Here is a 21242-nt window from a genome sequence, read left to right on the forward strand (position 1 = left end):
TCTTCAAGGGTCTTGCATGCGGAGTTCGGACTCGCATCCGCGCTATCTGCTCAGAGGGACAACATTCTCCGAAAGAACAATAGGGTATGTAAAGTACCTCACTATGTCAGGATGGAAATGGACAAAAGCGTTAGCAGGGGTCAAAGAAGGTGTGTGTGTGTGTGTGTGTGTGTGTGTTTCTCTCTCAATTGCAGTCACCCAAAATAACTAAGGAATACAGCTGCCTCTGATAGGTCATTAACTTTATTACTTTAACTTTATTATTTTACACATGACATACGAATACTATAATGAATCATGTATGCTTATCACAAGCAAACAACACACACACAGACACAGACACACACACAGACACACTCACACACACACACACACACACACTCGTGTACACACACACACACACACACACACACACACACACACACACACACACACACACACACACACACACACACACACACACACACACACAGCGTCATAAGCAACACTTCAAAATACAGTAGGTCTCTGAACTAAGATCGGGCAAAAGGTACAGCAAGGTCTCAGCAGACAGCACCGCCCAACTGCTGCTGGCGTTCCTCACAGAAAACATTCTTCTCTTTTCTATCCAGAAAGCTATCTTCCAAGAGGATCTCGCGCTGGTTTTGGTGTTGGGGGTTTGTAGGTCATGGCCAGGTAGCTCTCCAAGAGAAAGATGGTGCTGTCGAGCTGCTGCTGGCTTGCCTCAAGACTGAAAACAAACAACCAACAGTCAACACACACCTATAGCTGCACACTGCTACCTGCTTTAAAGGGTATAAATGTAACTCACTTCAAACTGCTACCTGCTTTAAGTGTATAAATGTAACTCACTTCAAACTGCTACCTGCTTTCAGTGTATAAATGTAACTCACTTCAAACTGCTACCTGCTTTAAAGTGTATAAATGTAACTCAGAAGAACGAAGCAGCTGCCATTTAACTAATGTGACAGATTCATAAACCGATCTGTGCACACCAAAGAAATATTGACTTCACATTGTCTTCTTTCTTTGCCGGTACGTGTGCATGTTTGACATTAAACGTTTTCTACTCCAACTATGTTGACCAAGTTTTTTTTAGCCGAGACCAGCTGTGCTGCAGCAGGTCTCTCAGAATTGTAGTAACTGTGTAGAAACTGTGTATCAACACGCTGGAATGCAGGCGTTAGATGGACGTTACAGAAAACGACTGAAGCTAAAAGTCTGATCGGATATATCCGTACCTGGTCAGCTAGAGCCATATGAGTGGGTAAGGATATATTCGTACCTGGGAGACAATGAGTTAAAGCATGCACAATTTCCTACATTTCACCTGCTACCACAAAGCTACACCATTTTCAAAATGATAAATAGTACAATGCTAGCTGTGTGCAAGCAATTGACAAAACCAAGACAATGAAATCAACACCTTTTTCATCACAGTGTCTGGAGCGGTGGGGAGAGGGGCAGAGGGGGGAGTTGGGGCAGGGGTGGGGCATGCGGAGACAGGGGGCAGAAGGTAGGGCAGAAAAAGAGAGATAGAAAGAAATAGGGCCGAGAGAGAGAGAGAGAGAGAGAGAGAGAGAGAGAGAGAGAGAGAGAGAGAGAGAGAGAGAGAGAGAGAGAGAGAGAGAGAGAGAGAGAGAGAGAGAGAGAGAGAGAGAGAGAGAGAGAGAGAGAGAGAGAGAGAGAGAGAGAGAGAGAGAGAGAGAGGCAAGAGAGACGGAAAGAAGAGAGAGAGAGAAAGAGAGCGAGAGAGAGAGAGAGAGAGAAAAGAGAGAGAGAGAGACAGACAGAAAGAGAGCGAGAGAGAGAAAGAGAGAGAGAGAAAGAGAGAGAGAGAGAGAGAGAGAGAGAGAGAGAAAGAAAGAGAGAAAGAGAGGGAGAGGGACAGAGAGAGAAAGAGAGAGAAAGAGAGGGACAGAGGGAGACTGGTTGCGATCAACAGAGAGAAAAAATAAGACAGAAAGAGAGAGTTGGGAGGACAGAGACCAAGAAACACTAAATGCCATCGACAGAGCGAGGAAGATAGAGACAGACTGGCAGAGCAAGGGAAACAGACAAGATGGACAGACTGAAAGAGAAAACACACAAGCAGAAAACATGACCTGGACTGATCTTTCGACTTACTGGTGTATGAATTTAGAAGCCTTCTCTAGCTGCTCATACTCGTGGTGAGTGATCATGGATTTGATGGCATCCACTTCCCGTTCCCATTCCTCCTTCATCTCATCCGTGATTCCCTCTCCATGCTCCGCTAAAAGGTCGGAATGCTGCTTCTGCAGGGAGGCAATCACCACGTTCTTCCTGTTCTCCTTGTCCCGCAGTCGTCTGCCCATGTCACAGCAGTGTGTTAGAGCTTGTCCAAGCGTGTATTAACTTTATGTTTATGGAAGTTTGAAAATGCTGTGAGATTGCTGAATGTTATTTATTTACACAAACACACATGTGCACAGGCTTGTGTCATATCTCACACTCACATGCACGCACGCACATACGCACACACACACACACACACACACACACACACACACACACACACACACAAAGGCGCAATTTATGGAACTGATTGATATAATCAGTATAAGTATTTTGATATACATATTATGTATCTTACTTCTTATTCTGTGTTTAGGGATGCAACTCCCACAAACATTCAAGAGTTTTTAGAGTTGTTGAATCATTCTCTCTTACAATTGTCTACTTACTTGTTCTCTGATACCACCAGCCGCTGCTTTATCACAACATTCTTCATGGCCTGTAAAAAAGGATGCCAAGTTTTTATTTGATTTATCCAAATAATACAATCTACCACAAGAGACGAGTCCATCTTTCAGAGAGAGAAAAAGACAAATCCCTCAACAGTTTGGAACAGGCAGACAAAGAACAAATGGCCAGGGAGACTTAATCTTTGCAATAAGCACACACACATTTCCTATCTTTCAAGAACACAAGAGAAAAGAAATTAACAAAGTACATCTAATAAAATTGCAACCCGTAACTCAAGATACAATCCAAAATTACCTGTATTCAAAAATTAAAATATCTTTTACCGTTTTGTTTCATTACAAGCAGATATGGAGGTATCACTCTTGTTCCATTATTTTTTCCTTTCATTTAAGAGAGTTAAGTCTAGTTTGATTACCAAAAAAAGTAAAATCAAATTAAGGAATAAATACATCAAAGCAGAATTGGTTGCCACTTCCTTTCTGACAGGAACATGAACTAAATGTTATCAATTACACTTACACAACAGAACCAAGAGAATGAAAGAGATTCTCTGCAGAAACTATCCCACTCATTAGCATAATCATGAAGACATGAGTTACTCTGTACCCTCTGCTGTGTGTGCCAGGAGAATGGTTCCGAGTACACTCTCATCCAAGGACCCTCTAGGTATGTTTAAGTCAACATAAAAATAGACAAAAGGGGGATCTTTCTTTCTTTCTTTCTTTGGTGTTTAACGTCGTTTTCAACCGTTCAAGGTTATATCGCGATGGAGAAAGGGGGGGGGGGGGGGGGGAGGGGGGGGGGGGGGGGATGGGATAGAGCCACTTGTTAATTGTTTCTTGTTCACAAAAGCACTAATCAAAAAATTGCTCCAGGGGTTTGCAACGTAGTACAATATATGACCTTACTGGGAGAATGCAAGTTTCCAGTACAAAGGACTTAACATTTCTTACATACTGCTTGACTAAAATCTGTACAAACATTGACTATATTCTATACAAGAAACACTTAACAAGGGTAAAAGGAGAAACAGAATCCATTAGTCGCCTCTTACGACATGCTGGGGAGCATCGGGTAAATTCTTTCTTGTCCCAACCAATATGGGACTCACCCTAACCCGCGGGGGGTACAAAAGGGGGATAGGTGTCCTCAACTGCGAAGTGTCTTCTCATCCGAGTGACTCCACATCACAGGTACCACTACCAGTGTACTTCAAAACAAGACTAACCCATTATTATCCTGAAAGCAGTGTTTTACCTTGTAGCTTCGATCCAGCACTACTCGTGCCACTTTCTGCAAGTCTACGTTGAAGAGGTAGAAGGTTCTTGATGGGGCGTGGTCAGGTGTTTTGGCAAGCTCCTGTCAACATACAAAGATAAAAGCACGATACTGAACACAATCCAACATGTGGTTGCGTACATTCATGTATGTGTGTGTGCTGTTTTTGTGTATCAAAGTAGGTTGACATTTTCTCTTAAGAAGCCAAAAGGGATAATAAAAAAATTAAAACTGTAGAAAATCAAAACTGAAAGACAGGTTAAAGACTAACCTTTTTCAAACATGATTATTATTATAAATGTAAGAACATCAACTGACACTATCTGTCTTAAAAAAAGAAGTCATGTGTTCCCATTCAAGAGAATAGCGTTTGATTAATTCATTGTTTGTTTTTGTGTTTGGTTATTTTTAGGTTCGTTGTTTTGGTGTGTGTATGTGTGTGTATGTGTGAATGTGTGTAGTGTGTGTGTGTGTGTGTGTGTGTGTGTGTGTGTGTGTGTGTGTGTGTGTGTGTGTGTGTATGCGTACGTGCATGCCTGTGTTTGTGTGTGTGTGAAGTCTGTCCATCAGTACGTGTGTGACTTACAGTGACGTGAACAAAGTGTTCTCTGAACATCTTGTATAGCAAATCCTTGGCCTCTTTGGCTGGCATTAACACACACTTCTCTATCTGCAATACAACAAAATCTTCTTAATTTTGAGCTCATTAACACACATTTCCCAATCGACATTACAACAACCATCTTCTTTATTTTGAGTTCATAAACACACATGTGCATGTATATTTAGAAGACTCAATATACAAACATTTATTAATAACTAGATGAATACCCGCTTCGCTGGGTACGGCTTCGCCGGGAAGAAGTCGAGCCGAATATCCGGCTGCGCCGGGGACCCGGCTTTGCTGGGTGTACGCCGGCTTTGCCGGCGCACCGCGCGAAGGAAAGGAGATAAACACGCAAAACACTGGAGAAGATAAGGAAGAGTAATACCCGGCTTCGCCGGGACAGTGACCTTCTAAAAATAGTATAACGGGAATATGGATTGAGCGTTGTCGACAGTGACCTTCTAAAAATAGAAACAGGAATATGGATTGACGCCACACGAAGGAAGGGAGATAAACGCAAAACACTGGAGAAGATAAGGAAGAGTTAGTGGGAATGGATCTGGGAAGATGAACAGAAAAACTAAAATCGGTTCAGCGCTGCGCGCTGAGAGCACGTGTTGAAATATCTCATCGACCAGGTTGTGCCCGGGGTGTACCTGAATATGGCCACCAAATTTGAAACAGATCCATCGAGAACCTTGGGCGTGCATCGCGAACACACAGACACACACACACACACACAGACACAAGTCGTATATATATATAGATGTGCAAAAATACTTGCAAGCATGCACACTCACTTGCTCACAAACACATGCACACTCACAAACACAAAAGCCAATGCATGTACTCACGCTCACACACACAAACAAACACAGCAGTCAAAAGCAATCCCATACGACTATTCACACATTAGCGCACACTTTCTCTCTCTCTTTTGAACCAAAAAGACATTGTCTGCACATACCGTTGTTTGTTCGACTTGTCTCTTCATCAGTATCACCCTGAAAATCCTCAGCGACTTGGATCCAAATCTTTAAAAAAAAAGAACAGCACACAAATTACTTGTTTTCAATTGAGGCAAATTAATTCAACAAATGTACGGATCACGAACAGCTCGTGCCCTTCCAAACAATAGTTCTATTTTCTTCCTGTTTTTATTCCATTGACATCTAAGATACATACACCAAGCCACCTCCTCTCCCCACCCCTACTCAAACACACCCAATCACACAACACATGAATACACACATAAGACAAGCATTCAGCACAGATGCACCTTCAAACCTAAAAATAACCAGACACAACAACAATGAATTAATCAAATGTACACACACACACACATACACACACACACACACACACACACAACATAACAAACCTAAAAATAACCACACAACAAGAACAACAACAATGAATTCATCAAATGTACAAATATTCAACACACACACACAGACCAAAACAACAAACCTAAAAATAACCAGACACAACAAAAAACAATAATTTAATCAAATGTACAAATAAACAGAACTCACCTCTCCTCTACAACAGATTCAATGTGAGCTGTACACAGAGTTTGCAATGCTTGGAAAATACCTTAATTGTAGTTAAGGATGTAGATCTTTAGTGTTTGAACTGAATCTGTGAAGCGATGCAATCTAGTACATACCACTAGATGAAATTCATAACTGCATGCAAGGTCTGTATTAATACATGTAACTAATATATATATATAATTGTAGACAAGTTGTGTTTTTTTACATAAAATGTGAGATTACATTTAAAGGCACAATCCTTTTATCAAAAACAATTGAGCACAGTATCTCAGATCTGCCCTGTCCTTTACATGGGAAAAAGCACTCCCTCCACTTTGACACATACCCACAAGGAACAGCCTGGATGCTTTCTGTGCTTAGCTTGTTGCCCAGCCGACCACGAAGGGCCATATCAGGGCGGTGCTGCTTTGACATATAACGTGCGCCACACACAAGACAGAAGTCGCAGCACAGGCTTCGTGTCTCACCCAGTCACATTATTCTGCCACCGGACAAACCAGTCCTAGCACTAACCCCATTATGCCAGACGCCAGGCGGAGCAGCCAGTAGATTGCCAATTTTAAAGTCTTAGGTATGACCCGGCCGGGGTTTGAACCCACGACCTCCCGATCACGGGGCGGACGCCTTACCACTAGGCCACCGTGCCGGTCTGCACAAAGGTGGAATTTGTTGATGAAGCAATTTCTTATCTCAACTATGGTGACAATCTACAAAATTAATTCATACAAAAATTCCCCCCTGGCAGAGAAAACTGTAAAAATGTTGAATTTTAGTATGTGTTCGAACGAAGGGATGGTCTCATTCCATGTAACGTAATCGACGCTGTTAACCTGAGGCACGCAGAAGCAAAGGATACTGACTGCATACATGCCACCGCCACTGTCAGCAGATTTTGAAACAAACTCTGGCTGCAACACAAGAAATAATACTCCTCACTTTTCCAACTACGCTGTCTCAACAGCGCTTATAGCAGATATTTGTATCAAACAAACATCATTTAGAAATGATTTTAACACAAATTAATATTCAAAGCAAATTTTACAGACAAACGCGTTCTCCTCATTCACACACACAAGACATTCAAGACATCAAGAACCATCCATACATTCTTCGTTACACCCAAAAAGCAGAGGTAAAATTTCTTTCTTTATTTGGTGTTTAACGTCGTTTTCAACCGTTCAAGGTTATATCACGACGAGGAAAGGGGGGGGGGGGGGGGAGATGGGATAGAGCCACTTGTTAATTGTTTCTTGTTCACAAAAGCACTAATCAAAAAATTGCTCCAGGGGCTTGCAACGTAGTACAATATATTACCTTACTGGGAGAATGCAAGTTTCCAGTACAAAGGACTTAACATTTCTTACATACTGCTTGACTAAAATCTTTACAAACATTGACTATATTCTACACAATAAATACTTAACAAGGGTAAAAGGAGAAACAGAATCCGTTAGTCGCCTTTTACGACATGCTGGGGAGCATCGGGTAAATTCTTCCCCCTAACCCGCGGGGGGATATATATATACCATATTTTGCTGTTGACATTTGTCATACTTCAGCGATAATGAATGCAACAGCAACATACAGATGTTTAAAATGTCAGATCAATACAAGAGGTGTTGCAAAACATTGTGCATGTAGTAAAAAATTTTGGCAGTGTAACACTTGAGTAAATCTTACTGAAAACTTTTTTCTGATAACACATGAACTCCACACATCTTAACAAAATAATGTGTTTATTTCTTTGCTCACTTTTATTACCTATTGCTTAAAGGCACAGTGCAGCTCACAGCCTTCGTTTTGCGTTTTTGTTGCAGCTGAGTGCATTTACAGTTCAAAAATCTTCCTATGGTAGTAAAACAAACCCAAAACTACCCAACGACGACATCTGTGAAGCTTGACAGTTTCTTGTTCACGCGAGTGCATAAATTAACCTAGTTATTACATGGTGTTTGGTCGGAGTTCGATTCAACCATAGACCAAATGGTCTATGATTCAACTGAGTGATTCCGGCCTCCATTTTGTTTTACACAAACTCATGATGACGTCTGACATAGTTTGCTAGTGACGTGTCTTTTTGTGCATGATGTGGTGATCTACCTGATCTAAATTTAGATCCAAAAATAGGTCAAGACCAGCCGGGTCCGAGTACGAAATTAATTCGTAAAAAAATCACAGTTCCGGACTCTTTGGGTGCAAGTCAATGAAACTTGGTGGTTCTTCTAACGGATAGCTGCCTGAGGTATGACTAAAAGCCCCAGGGGCTCCGTGCACCTGGATTTGACAAGCTCAGTACCTTTAACTCTGAGCCTTTTCTGTTTTTGCAGTTTCAGGGTCAACCTTACCATAGTATCTGTTAGGATTTTCAACCACTGTTCCAATGTTTGTTTGGCCATCCCAAGGTCTCTGGGTAGCTGTGCCTGGATCTGGGTAAGAATAAAAAACAAACATAAGATGAAGCTTCCTCCGAAGATGGAGTACTGCTGCCTACATTGCAGGCAGGCTTGTACAGACGCATACTTTTTTCTGTGTCTGACGCACTGATCTGACCGTTGGCCAGTAGTCTATACCTGATAGCTTTGATAATTATGTTGGAGGTCTTCTAACTGAACAATTGTTCTGTAAAAAGGACATTTGTGCCAATACATGTTTTCTATCCAGTTCCGTTTGTTCTTCTTGTATCATTTTTTTTTTATATTATGTGTTCCTCTTTCAACAAAAACACCAATACTGTTTTGTGGAAGGAGGTGAAAAAATTAGTTAGTGGTAAATTTACTGACCCAGTGAACAAAACGTCTGCAAAACCACAATGGTTTAAGGGGGGGGGGGGTGGGGGTGGGGGGGGGGTCTTAAATCATGGAGAAAAGGGGGCTAGGTGGCAAAGGTCAGTAGGATTCAGTTTCTTTCATGGTACATGGACAATCCTCAAGCCAGTACTCATGCACTGGGGTTTCATATATCTGTACATCACCACAGGTCATACAACCTCAGAGGTTCGCATTCACTCAGCATATGTTTTTTGTGTACTGCTCATTTTTTGTACCCGTGGACAAATTTCCACACGTTGTTGTTCTTTTATGATGCTGTTGTTGGTTCTTTTAAACCTTGTCAAACAACCTGTAAGTGCATTTCCAATATTGTCAAATGAAACGCTCTGTTGTCAGTGTGTAAATTGTTTACCTCATGGTATGATATTGGCTGGGACACATATTCATTGGGGTTGGTTGTCTTCTCACAGTGCCGCAGAATGGTGCGTAGTACCTCTCCTGCTTTCTGTGACAAGAAAAAACGTTTTCTTTGCAAAAACTGCAGTTTAAAAAAAAAATAGAACTTGAAAACAAGAACAGTTTACTTTTGCAATATCAGCTTTATTTCAGAAATACCATGTCACTAAAATATGTGACAGAAGAAATCAAGATAAGAAGAACACAAAATACAACAAAACATAACAAAACAAGCCAAAGTTAAAAACAGTAGTTAAAAAGGTCGGTTTGTGAAAAGCTTTATTACAGACAAAGAAAAACATTGACAAAAGGATGTCAAAAAACAAGTCAAAGTCATTTCCTGTTAACTGATACTGACAGATAAACTGCATGGATTGTGTAATCCAAGAACAACTTTGCAAGTCTAAAAGAAAAAGTTGAGGCTAGGAAGCGAGAGGCTAACATGCAGAAACAAATAACAAACTTGACCATTGGATTTGGAACTCCACACACACACCACATGCACACACACCCTTTTACGTACAAGGCTAACGCAAGAGGGTACTTGTACATTGTACTGCTACTGAAGCCCCTATCATTTTCGTATAGAACACTCTGGAAATATCTAAGACAGAGTGTTGAGACTTATTTCATTTCATTAATTTTTTATACTTTTTTTACTTGATGATCCCATTGCAGGAAAATTGGTGTTGCTTGAATTCTTCCCAGTGGAAAGCTAACAGCAACATAAGTGGTACTACCCAGGGTTGTGTGCATGTTCAGGTACAATCTGCACATCCGGCAGAATGACAAGATCTATACAGTGGTACCTGCCATGTGTGGCCCCTCTGATGAGAGGACACCTCCCTTAAAAGGACACCTTCTGTTGTTCCCTTTTTTATTATCTCTGCCAAAGTATACCTGTCATGAAAGGCCACCTGCAATGTAGAGACACTTTTGGCTGGTCCCAAGGGTGTCCTTTCATCGCAGGTACCACTGTATGTGACTATGGTGACAGGGGGGGGGTGGACATGGGTGCCTTTACTAAGTCATCACAAATTACCCTCACCTAAACCTACCTCATTGTCTAGTCGGCTTGCAACAGCAGCAACCAGCACCTGATCGCGGAAGTGTTGAAGGAAACGCTTGTAGTTCACCTCCCAGTAGATCTCACTTGTGGCTGAATCAGCCTGCACAAAACATATATATATATACATATATATATAAATAATAATGAGGACATTTATGAGGTGAAAATCCTACCACAGATGTAAGTGCCTAATACAATACTGGCGTTTTTTTGAAAACATATATATATATATACAGTAAAACCTGTAGAATACGGTCACTGTACTTAACGGCCACTGGCACAATACGGACAGTCTTTATTGGCACGGATCGTTTCCTTCATTAAAATCACTGTACTTAGCGGACACCTCGGAATTACGGACGCGGACGCTTATTTTAGGTCCCTACTAAATTGTGTAACTGCTCAATACGGACAAAGGATGTTCGTTTAACTTCCAAACATCATTGCGATTGTCTGTCTTCTCTCTCTCGCAAGCTTGATTTGAGAGGTAAAAGAAGCTTAATCGCGATTGGTCGGCTTTGAGCTGAAACTGAAACAAGCTTATTAGCGATTGGTCAGCAACCTCATAGCCAATGAAATGCATCGAAAGTATTCGACGGAAGTCGGTACATTTGTAAACAACATCGAAGATTCTCACACACTTGCACAGCTGATTCAGTCGCGTTTTGCCGAAGTTTGAATGAATCACGATGGCTTCTAGGTTGCGGAAGGAACGAAACGCTCTCACTTTAGAGCAACGAGTGTCTGTGGTAAAAAAGCTGCAGAGCGGACAATCATGCTGATAGATGGCGCAAGAGCTGGGCTGTGGAAGGACGCAGATTTTAAAAGTCAGCATAGACAGAGAAAAAATTATGGCTTTGTGGGAATCGGGAGACGGTCGAGCAGATCAAAAGTGGATTTCGAAGAAGGCAACTGATTATGAGGAACTAAATGATGCTGTTTTCCAATGGTTTTCAACAAAGCGTGCTAATCATTTTGCCATCAATGGTCCACTGATTCAGGTAAGATTTACAATATTTTGCCAGAAAGAAAAGAACAAGCTAACCTGCACATTGCATGGACAAAATTGAAAGCTATGAACTGGTGATCAGTTGGAAGTTTCTATGGTTTCAGTGAGTAGCAAGTAAGATGACACTGAGTGTAAACTGAAGCCAAACAGACAACATTGGATAAACTTTTGGGATGAAGACTTTCGATGTGTTGCCTGTGTTACAAATGTGATTCAGTAGCTGTTAACTTGTGTTCAACCTGTGTTAAAGCTGTTGTGATAAGTTGTCTGAAGGACCAATTATTTTTACTTTAAATAATTTATATATTCTTGTTCTGCCTGTGTTAACAACATGTGATAAAGTGTTCTTTTTAAAAGTCCTTCTCTGTGGACTGGATCTGTTACAACTCAGTAATAAAATACTGTATTTCACTGTTTTTACTTGTTATTTATTTACTCTTAAACATGTACATGGTCAAGAGTACAGAATAGTGTCCAGTCTCTGTGACATGAGCATGACAAATATAATTTTGTCATAAAACAATCTTTTTTACTTAAATTGGAGCATATAGTTATCTTGATACTTCCTACCAAAAGAAATTTCAAATGGGCTATTTACTGAGTAGTATTTGAAGAAAATGTATTTGGTTTGCATGTAACGGTAACACCGTGACCCTTTCAATCAACATCAACTTAAAACAAATCCAGTTTAATTCCAGGTCTTTATTTAACTTTAACAGCCTGCTACAAGTGTACTTTCAATGATTAAATCATAACAACAGTGTTCTAGTCTGATACAGTATTGAAAACTGCATGTAACTGTTGCATGTACGTAACTTTACACAAAGCAGAACATTTGACTCACAATGTTAAAAAAGTAACATATTTAAGTAAAATAAACAAACAAAAAGTCTTCAAATATGTTAAGCCTTATCTTTATATTTAATTGTAAGAAGAAAAAGTTCATTTTTCCAATTTCTGAATTATGTTATAATGCACCATGCATTTACAACATCAGGCGTTCCTAATTTCAAGGTAAAATGACTAAGTAAATGTACTGTATTAAAGGCTCCTACATTGTCAAGGTATGAAATACTTCAGTAAAAGTATTAATTAAGGTTAAAGTATCCCAACAATTGTTTTGCTCATTTTAATGTATAAAATAGAAAACCTAGCAATACATGCATGTAACATAACACTGTGACCTATCCTTTTTCTTACCCATTTTTCACCAGGAAAAGAAATCCGTCCAGAATTAAATGTTCTACAAGTAAATACATAGATATAAACATATTTCACATCCAAAAATGTGAGTCCAAGTGATAAAGGGAAAGAATAAATAACAAGAAAAGACGTATGCAAGTAACTTTACACCAACTAGTGCTATTTGAAGGTGAAATAATTGTTATACAGCCTCTTAATCACTTAAATCGTACTAGTAATTGAAGAAAACATTCTCTTAATATTGAATGACCTATTGAGTGCTTAAGACAGTGAAATAATTGAATTTAAGTGGATTCAGAGCCAGTTTTAGGCAACAAACAAAATATCCCGAATAAGGGAAAGGCAAACATATCCATTCAACTTTTGTTATTACTTCAGCTACACCTTAGTAATCAAAAGAGAAATACTCAAACAAAACAGCAAATGTTAGACAAAACATTGGGCAACAACCAAAAATGTCCTACCAACCAAACTTTGCTACCAACCAGCCTTTCCTATCTTTCAGATTGTAACTAGACAACAGCACAACATGAACTCAAAAACAAACATGAAGCTGCTAACCACAGATGTGGCACTGACAGATGGAATAGAAGAGCCTCTGCATACATGAAAATCAATGACAGTTTTGAAATATTAACAAAACAGCGTTCCACCCACTCGTATTATTTTTTATTGGTTTTTTTTATTATGGAGGGAATGCATCTAGGCTGGTTGACCTCATGCTAAACAAATACATGACAACAGTACAGCTTCAGAAATCTTAGTGCATGGGAACAAAGGGCCACACATAGAAGTCTGTTTGCTTTCACGCTGTTTCTTCAGGAAATGTACTTCTGCACCATCACCAATGAGGGCTTGAATCTGCAACACAAAATAACAAGAAATTCCGAGGTGATATTCAAAGCGTACCAGTTCCACATAACTAATCTCATGAAAATCATCAATTTGATTGAATTAAACATAAATTACCATGCATGTTAATATATTCGTGTACATTTAAACAAAAACTAGTAGTAGTATCATCGGTACTGAAACAAACAAACAAAATAAATCCCCAGTGCCTCAATTCTCACAATTTCTTCCTGAATGTATTGAAGTCCTTGTACTCTTACCCCTGGAAATGCAGGTCACAGTATTGTCAGCTGAGTCCACACCACTCTGTTCTGCAAACTTCACTGGATGTTGTCTCAGTTGATAGTGTCCAGGGAAGGAAGAAAATTTAAAAAAAATTAAATGCTGGACCGATGAAACAAACTTTTTTGTGTCCTGAAATAGCATTCCTAATGCTGTTGATCATGTGTGTGTTATGTTACATTGTGATTCAAACACATACTGTTAAAACTCATCCTAATACATAATTATTCACTCTTAGTCTGAAAACACTCACCTTCTTTGTGAATTTTTGTTTTTACCGAGTAAAGTTACATTCAAGCAATAGATTAAGTGGGTTTTTGTTTGTTTGTTGACCTGCATTAAACCATATCTTGGTTGTTAAGCAGCCTTAAAAAAAAGCATCCACAGAAAAGAAAGAAAAGATAATAAACTATGTTGACGGCAATTTTTACTCATACATGTAACTTAACACCGAATAATCCCTTAGTCTATGATTATGTTTGTGTTATGTGACATTCAAACACATGTTTAAAAAAAATGCTTGTACTAAATGATCCACTCTTTGAACATTATAGTGTGCAATTAGTGTGCACAAAAATGTGAAATTCTTCAAGATACGTTTGAAAGTAACTTTACACAAAACCTATGGTGTCATGTTACATGCAAACACCTTTAATCTATTTTGAAGCATTAAACAGTTTGAAAAGCAAAATTGTTGACTGTTTCCATCCAGTCACCTTTCAAAGTGGGATTGAACCAGTCAATGAAATCCTGAGTTCATCTTAGCAATGCCATTTGAAAATGTCAGTATGACTGCAGGTACATAACATGCATTTGTCGTGTTAAGTTACTTGCATGCACGTTTTTACTGCATGTAACATAATGCACAATTATAATTCAAATGTTACCATGAAGCAAACAATTCATTTGTATTAAAAAGCTCCTATTCAATAGATTTTGCTATACCAAACTTGTGTGATGAAAAATACATGAGTGTAACTTAACACCACTCTTTATGGAGTAAAGTTACATACAAACACATATATCACTAAAACATCCCTTGTGCAGGCGAAAACACAAACTGAAGTTAAAGATCGCCATTCAAAACGCATCATCTTGAAAAATCAGACAGGTACTTGCAGATTCAGTTTCCATCAACAAGGTGATAGTTAGCATGTAACTTAATTTACACGGGCATGTTGTCACTGTGATTGCGTTAGGTTACGTACGAACAGAACATTCAAACTTGGGTTTAAGATCGTACCAGGGCCATCCACATTCATCGAGAATGCAAATGTTCAGATTATTGCATATTTGTTTTCCTTTAAAATTTCCCCGATCTAAAATGAATGCAGCACTTGCTTGTACGTAACGTTAACGATATGTACTTTTGTGTTAAGTTACAATCACGCGTCAAGATGGTAAAAAAATGGAAAGTCGTAACAATTTTTTTTAATCCTTCGAGATCTCACAACACTACGTCCAAAATTGGTCTTCTCGCTAAAAAACATGTAAAAATCATTCTCCTAAAGCAAACATATTCACGCATGTAACATTAAAAACAGTAACACCAAAAGTAAGCATGGTCACTCACAAACATGTGCTCATAACAAATCAACAAACATTTTCCACAATTCCAAATGCGACTAAGATAACCCCTGCTAACACTGTTTTCACGTTCATGCCGTTGTTCATAAAAATGATAATGTATTTTGGTCACTTTACTTGCATTTCATGTCTTTCACTGACAAAACTGCATGAACGTAACCATAAACAGCAAAACTTACCTCATGCTTTTTCGCCACAATGATCCATCAATGCTTCGACCAAAACAGCATGTGACCAGCTCTTTTGTAAACAATATTCAAAATGGCCGCCGCTTACGCAAAATCTCGTTCACGTCCTAGTGAGGGATCGTTTTTTGTTGCATGCGCGTAACATAACATTTACGCGGTTTTCAATTATTTTTCCCTTGGACTGCTATGTAGAGTGGAATCAAGAAACCGCTTAAAGTCCTATGCCGAAATGAAGGCAGCAACAGAAGCTTTAAAAGCATGCTGTTTCCCACCTACGCGAGACTTCCAACTCGTTGTTAAAATGAAGACGAACTCGGTACGAAAAACTAACGCGACGGTTACGCGCAAGCAGCCGTCCTTTGAACGCAATTATACACATCGCCGGTCATTCGTTCGTCCTGACAGTAAACCTGCATTGAACTGTTTTGTCTTTCATAACATGATATGATTGATTCAGTTTCAAATTGTCTCTGGTAAAGCGAACATGCAGCTTCAAAGTGTAGTGTGTGAATTGTGTCACGTTTCGCGTTTCGCCGACAACCGACTTTTTCGAACTAATCCACAGATATATAACTCAACAGACACAGATTTGAACACAAGAACTGAAGAAGACATGCATATATTGAAATCAACTTATTTTGAACAGATTAGAACAGGTTTGATTGAGGTGCATGTAGAATGGTTGCCTTTACAAGGCTAGTTTTGTGACCAACTCGTGATACAGGCACTCGACGCTCTGTTGTACTCTTGACCACATACAATATAGCACTTTCCTTTTCGCAACCACATTTGCTTGAACCTGTAAAATAAGGACACCTGCAGAATAAGGACACTTTTCACTCGTCCCAAGGGTGTCCGTATTTGACAGGTTATACTGTATATATACAAACACACAATTCAGATTTTGTAAGCAAGACAACTTCAAGTCTATCACACAAACCCCTGAGGCATATTTGCCGATAGTCAACTCAATTCAAAGTGAGGCCATGCTGCTGCCCGGGTTAGATAATCAGATTATGATATTAGATCGTGACGAAGAGATTTTCATAAAAGCTAATTGTTATGAACAATTACGAAAGCGCATTTAATAACATTCTGGGATTTAAGTTGTCTGAGTAAGGAGATGAACAATCTGTTTATGTCATATAAATTTCAAAGAAAATTTGATTTTTGTTTTAAATAGGTTTGGTCACAATCTTAAGTTCTTATGAAAGCTTGCTTACCGCTGCTGCATGGTCAACTTCCCCTTCGACCTTTAACTTCTTGGAAGGAGGTTCTCCTTCTTGCTTCACTCTCTCGGTCCCTGCACATAATTTATATTTATAACAGTGGTGTTCACAGACTCACAGGACAATAGGTCAGTTGGGTTTGAATTAAAACTGTGTATAGGTCCAAATGCCCTAGTTTTGTCCGTTCTGTGGGAAAGTTCATGGTAAGAGAACTTCCATTCTTTCCATACCATCCCGAAGAAGGCAGTTACATGCCGAAATATTGATTTAAACTTACCTAACCTGGTTACTGGTGTGTTTTCTTTTTATTTAAAGGTAAGAGAACCTCTCACATGTCAAAACTATAGGAAGTTTGACTGGCCAGCAGTCAGAACAATGTCTCCGATCAAAATATTTGCATCAGTGACCAAAGACTCATGAGAATAAGGCTGTAACATGTGTTTTCAAACACTGGAACAGCTTGTTAACAAAGAAAATGGATTCTATCACTATGTGTGTACATGATTGTTTTTTTTGTTTTTTTTAACACTGAAGAACAAGTTGGGATGAAAACTACAACAGTTAAAAGCATCTATTTTAACACTCTCCTGATTGGGCATGTGCAATGTCGCTTGGTTCAAAAGTCATCTGGGACAATGACAAAAGTATCTTGTCTGTCTTACATTTCTAATAAGGGTATAAGCGATTCTCTGACCTTGACATAACGTGAATTAACAATTTCTATCTAGATGTACATATCTATAACCACACTTAAAGGCACAGTATGCCTCCCGTAAACCATCACAGATACTGTCAGGCTTTTACACACAGTACAAACACCCTTCGATTTGAACGCTCACCAAACGGGAACATCCTAGGTGCCCTACATAAAGAGCGAGCAATTTTCAAAGAATTAATTTTTCGGATTGTCTCCATCACAATCGGACCGTGGTGCGTTTTGGCGCTAGACCTAACTTTTAAAATCTAAATAATAAATTGACAGCTTGTTACACAAACATTCTTAAATCATAAAAGAATTCTTTTTTCATCAAGACAAGATCAGTACAATTCGAAGTTTTGAAAGTTTGAAAAAAGAAAAGCCCGGAAGCAGGGTCACACAAGGTCGTGGTTCTCATAGCACTAGCAGACGACGGTTTATGCCTCTCGCCAGTTCCTCTGAACAGTCAAAAGCCATCGCAAGAGTTCTTGTAAACCACAGCCGTTTGTTTCGTGCATAGTCAGAGGTACATAATAACGTGCTATTGCAGATAAGCTCACAGCCAGCCGCATTCAAATTACAAACTGACGACTGCATTGTGAAAGAGGGAAACTGGATCACACGGGTTCACGATGGCTCAGGGGTAAGATAAACCACGCAAAAATAAATTCTTTGAAAATTACTCGCTCTTTACGGAGGGCACGTAGGATGCTCTCAAGCGGTGAGTGTTTAAATGAAAGGGTGTTTGAACTGTGTGTAAAAGCCTGACAGTATCTGTGATGGTTTACGGGAGGCTTACTGTGCCTTTAATATAAGCTTAGCTTGTTGTGTGGTCACAAATGTTTATATCGCATATGGCACAAATGACATTCCCATATTTCTTGTGAATCTATTTCTTGTTCATATTTTCAACACTATGTTTAAAAGTCCTTGTCAAATGGAATGAGATAGCACAAGTTGTTTTTTGTGTCAGGGGAAAAAAAATCCTCTTCTACTTCTAGTGTCATGTCCTTGAAGAAGCAATTATTGTAACCCACACAAGAGACAGTTTCTGGCTTTATCTGCAGGAAGAAGGCTAGTAAGTGCAACTATGAAAGCACAGACCACACAATCAGTAACGCTTAGTCAACTGAGAAGCAGGACTTATTTTGGCGTATGGCTGCCTAAATGGCGGGGTAAAACCCCACTCGTGCATGAGTGTACATGGGAGTTTCAGCACATGAAAAAAGAAGAAGAAGAAGAAGAAGAAGAAACTGAGTTTCAAATCCCCTGAAATCGGACTCAACAACTAAAAAATTATGCCTATCACCTGAGAGTGAGAGTAATCATGCCTGAATAAACTTCCATCCATACATGAGGGGATGGCAAGGCACACTCACCTGATTCTTTGGGTGGCATAACAAACACGAGCTCCTCCGAAGGTGCCTCAAGGGACACAGCTCTGCCCCTAGCATCTTTGATTGGGACGCTGCAACGTTTGAGGAAATGGGTTTTCACAAGTTTCTCAAACCTTTCCTCCAGTAGGCTGGGGGCTACCTCGCTGTCACCTGCAATCAAAACAAAAACAAAGAGTTACACACTATCACACATTTTTGTATAAGAAATATGGAAAAGGATAGGAGAGATGAACACAAACATCCAAATTTAATTTTAAATCATGTCTTTTGAGTTTATTTTCTGCATTGCATATAAACAAAAAAACGTAGTAAAACTGGTACAGAAATTGTTACCGGTACACACTCAACCTTAATTCTTCTACTTATTGCTACACACACACAGTCACAATCTCACATACAGAATGCCAGACGTACCCTGTGCCCGAAGACACTCATTTAGCCGTTGCGTCTCTGTCTTGATAAGAGACTTCATGGTTGCACGACCCTCAAACAGCAGTTTCTCAACCATGAATTTGGCAGGGTCACCGTACAGCAACTCCGCACATCGCATTATTCTGTCAAATGAAAATAAACTATTTATATTTATTTGATTTTGAGTGACAATCTCATTATACACCAATCTTTAATGAAGCTTTAACTGTTTGTCAATTGTTTACTTTCAATTAATTGCAGAAAAAAAGGTTACACCATTTAAAATGTTAATTTTCAAAGTTACACTTACAGTTAGTCTATTGCACTCTTGACCAACTCCTCAAAAAGATAAGAGATAAATTATTTCATCGACTTGCAGTTTTGATCATGTCAAATGTTAATGCATCAATAGGCGGTAGTTGACATTTAGCCCATATGTACTTGAGTTGGGCATTAATCTGTTCTGGTAATGGGATATATATAAAACATTAAATTCAACATCAAAGCTTGGAAATAACCCATAATAAGTCTATACTTACTTTGGAAACTGTAAACGATACACTATCTTATTTACATCAACCTTGTAGTCTATGAAGCCATGTTTGTTTTGCTCAAACTCTGCAATCCCATGTTGTACCAGAATAAGGACAGCTCTTTTAACCTGCAATTACAAAAGCTCTAAGTATATTGTGTAATTTTAGTAACAATGCACAGAATTCATATGACCATGAACCCAATTCTGACTCCTTCAAAACACACATGATGTTAATTTTATCATCTAATGTAAGTTCTTCAGGGGGGGGGGGGGGGGGGGGAGTGCTGGTTTTGTGGAAAAGTCTGATACCTCAATCTTAAGTTACAGGCATTATTTTGGAATGTATTGCATTTGTTATTTCTGGCCTCAACATATTGCTTGAACTTATAAAAGAGTTCATTTTAAGAAAAGTTGGTAATGTTGAACTTTAGCGTGTTAAATTCAGAGCTCATAATTTAGAGGCATTTAAGCCTCCAAATTTGCAGAACCTGCACTTGTAGGCATAACAAGTCATTTTAGATGCCTTTGAAATCACAGAATGAACTGTAAAATGCATTTTGTTTACATGCGTCAAAGAAGGAATTATCTGTGTAAGCCGACAGGCAAGTGATGTCCCTTGGTTGACAACGTAGGCATTTTCGCCGATCAAACAACCAAATTAATTAATAATGCTTAAAAAGTTTGGAGCTCAATCCATAGATTAATAGACCTTTTCTGCATGCAGCTCTCGAGAGATTCGCTTTGAACGTCGCGAGAACTTCGAACCTCGGCTTTTGCTGTGAGATCGCTGTACCACATACTTTGCTATGCTTTGAAGTTCACGAGAGCTTACGAGATCTTGAAATACCGATAGGGTCTACTTTAGTCATTTTTACGACAAAGGTTCTTTGGCTTGATAAAACTAAAAGTTGATTACAGGAACTTCTATCAAAAATAAGTCAATAATGCCACTGGATTCTGAGCCAACAGTTCAACATTACCGAAAAGTTTTTCACTTTCAGTTTACAAGAGACTCCACTGTCCAGCCTCAGATACTTGATTTTAACAGAGATCTGTATACGTAGTGAGTCTGTATGCGTGTAGCAAGCTTGCTACACTATCTCTGATTTTACCTTTGCTTGTGGTATGCCGGTCGAAAGGGCGACCTGCCTCACGGTGGCGCAGCCACTCAGTACTATACATTCTCCAATTTTTGCCACAATTTCACCATGAAAATCTCTCAGAATAAGCAACGCGAGGTCTGTTTTGGACATTATCACAGCCTTCGGCAAGCGTGATGAAAGCCACAGGAAAGAGTTTGGAGAGTGACGTTCCCCTGATCGTCTATTGACCATAAACGTTACATAGAAACCTACTTCGAGTTGTTTGTGTAATGTTATTGTTTGCCTTGA

The 21242-nt window shown here is 39.3% G+C and overlaps 1 protein-coding gene and 1 long non-coding RNA gene across 2 annotated transcripts; both read right to left on the minus strand.

Moving 5' to 3' along the window:
• Positions 1-402: 402 nt before the first annotated feature.
• On the minus strand, positions 403-21145 carry LOC138982089 (DNA-directed RNA polymerase III subunit RPC3-like). Its single transcript, XM_070355316.1, has 16 exons — positions 20964-21145; positions 19856-19977; positions 19320-19459; positions 18888-19055; positions 16806-16885; positions 10451-10561; positions 9349-9441; positions 8514-8594; positions 7025-7076; positions 6148-6208; positions 5580-5646; positions 4592-4675; positions 3985-4086; positions 2706-2755; positions 2128-2328; positions 403-730 (listed from the first exon to the last, which is right to left on the minus strand). Exons 1-16 carry the CDS (start codon positions 21102-21104, stop codon positions 616-618), a joined length of 1668 nt encoding a protein of 555 aa, XP_070211417.1. The 5' UTR covers positions 21105-21145; the 3' UTR covers positions 403-615.
• On the minus strand, positions 12158-15816 carry LOC138982125 (uncharacterized). Its single transcript, XR_011460791.1, has 2 exons — positions 13786-15816; positions 12158-13534 (listed from the first exon to the last, which is right to left on the minus strand). It is a non-coding gene; the product is annotated as an uncharacterized lncRNA (long non-coding RNA).
• Positions 21146-21242: the final 97 nt, after the last annotated feature.

This window comes from Littorina saxatilis, linkage group LG1 (assembly GCF_037325665.1).
Source record: "Littorina saxatilis isolate snail1 linkage group LG1, US_GU_Lsax_2.0, whole genome shotgun sequence".
NCBI lineage: Eukaryota > Metazoa > Mollusca > Gastropoda > Littorinimorpha > Littorinidae > Littorina > Littorina saxatilis.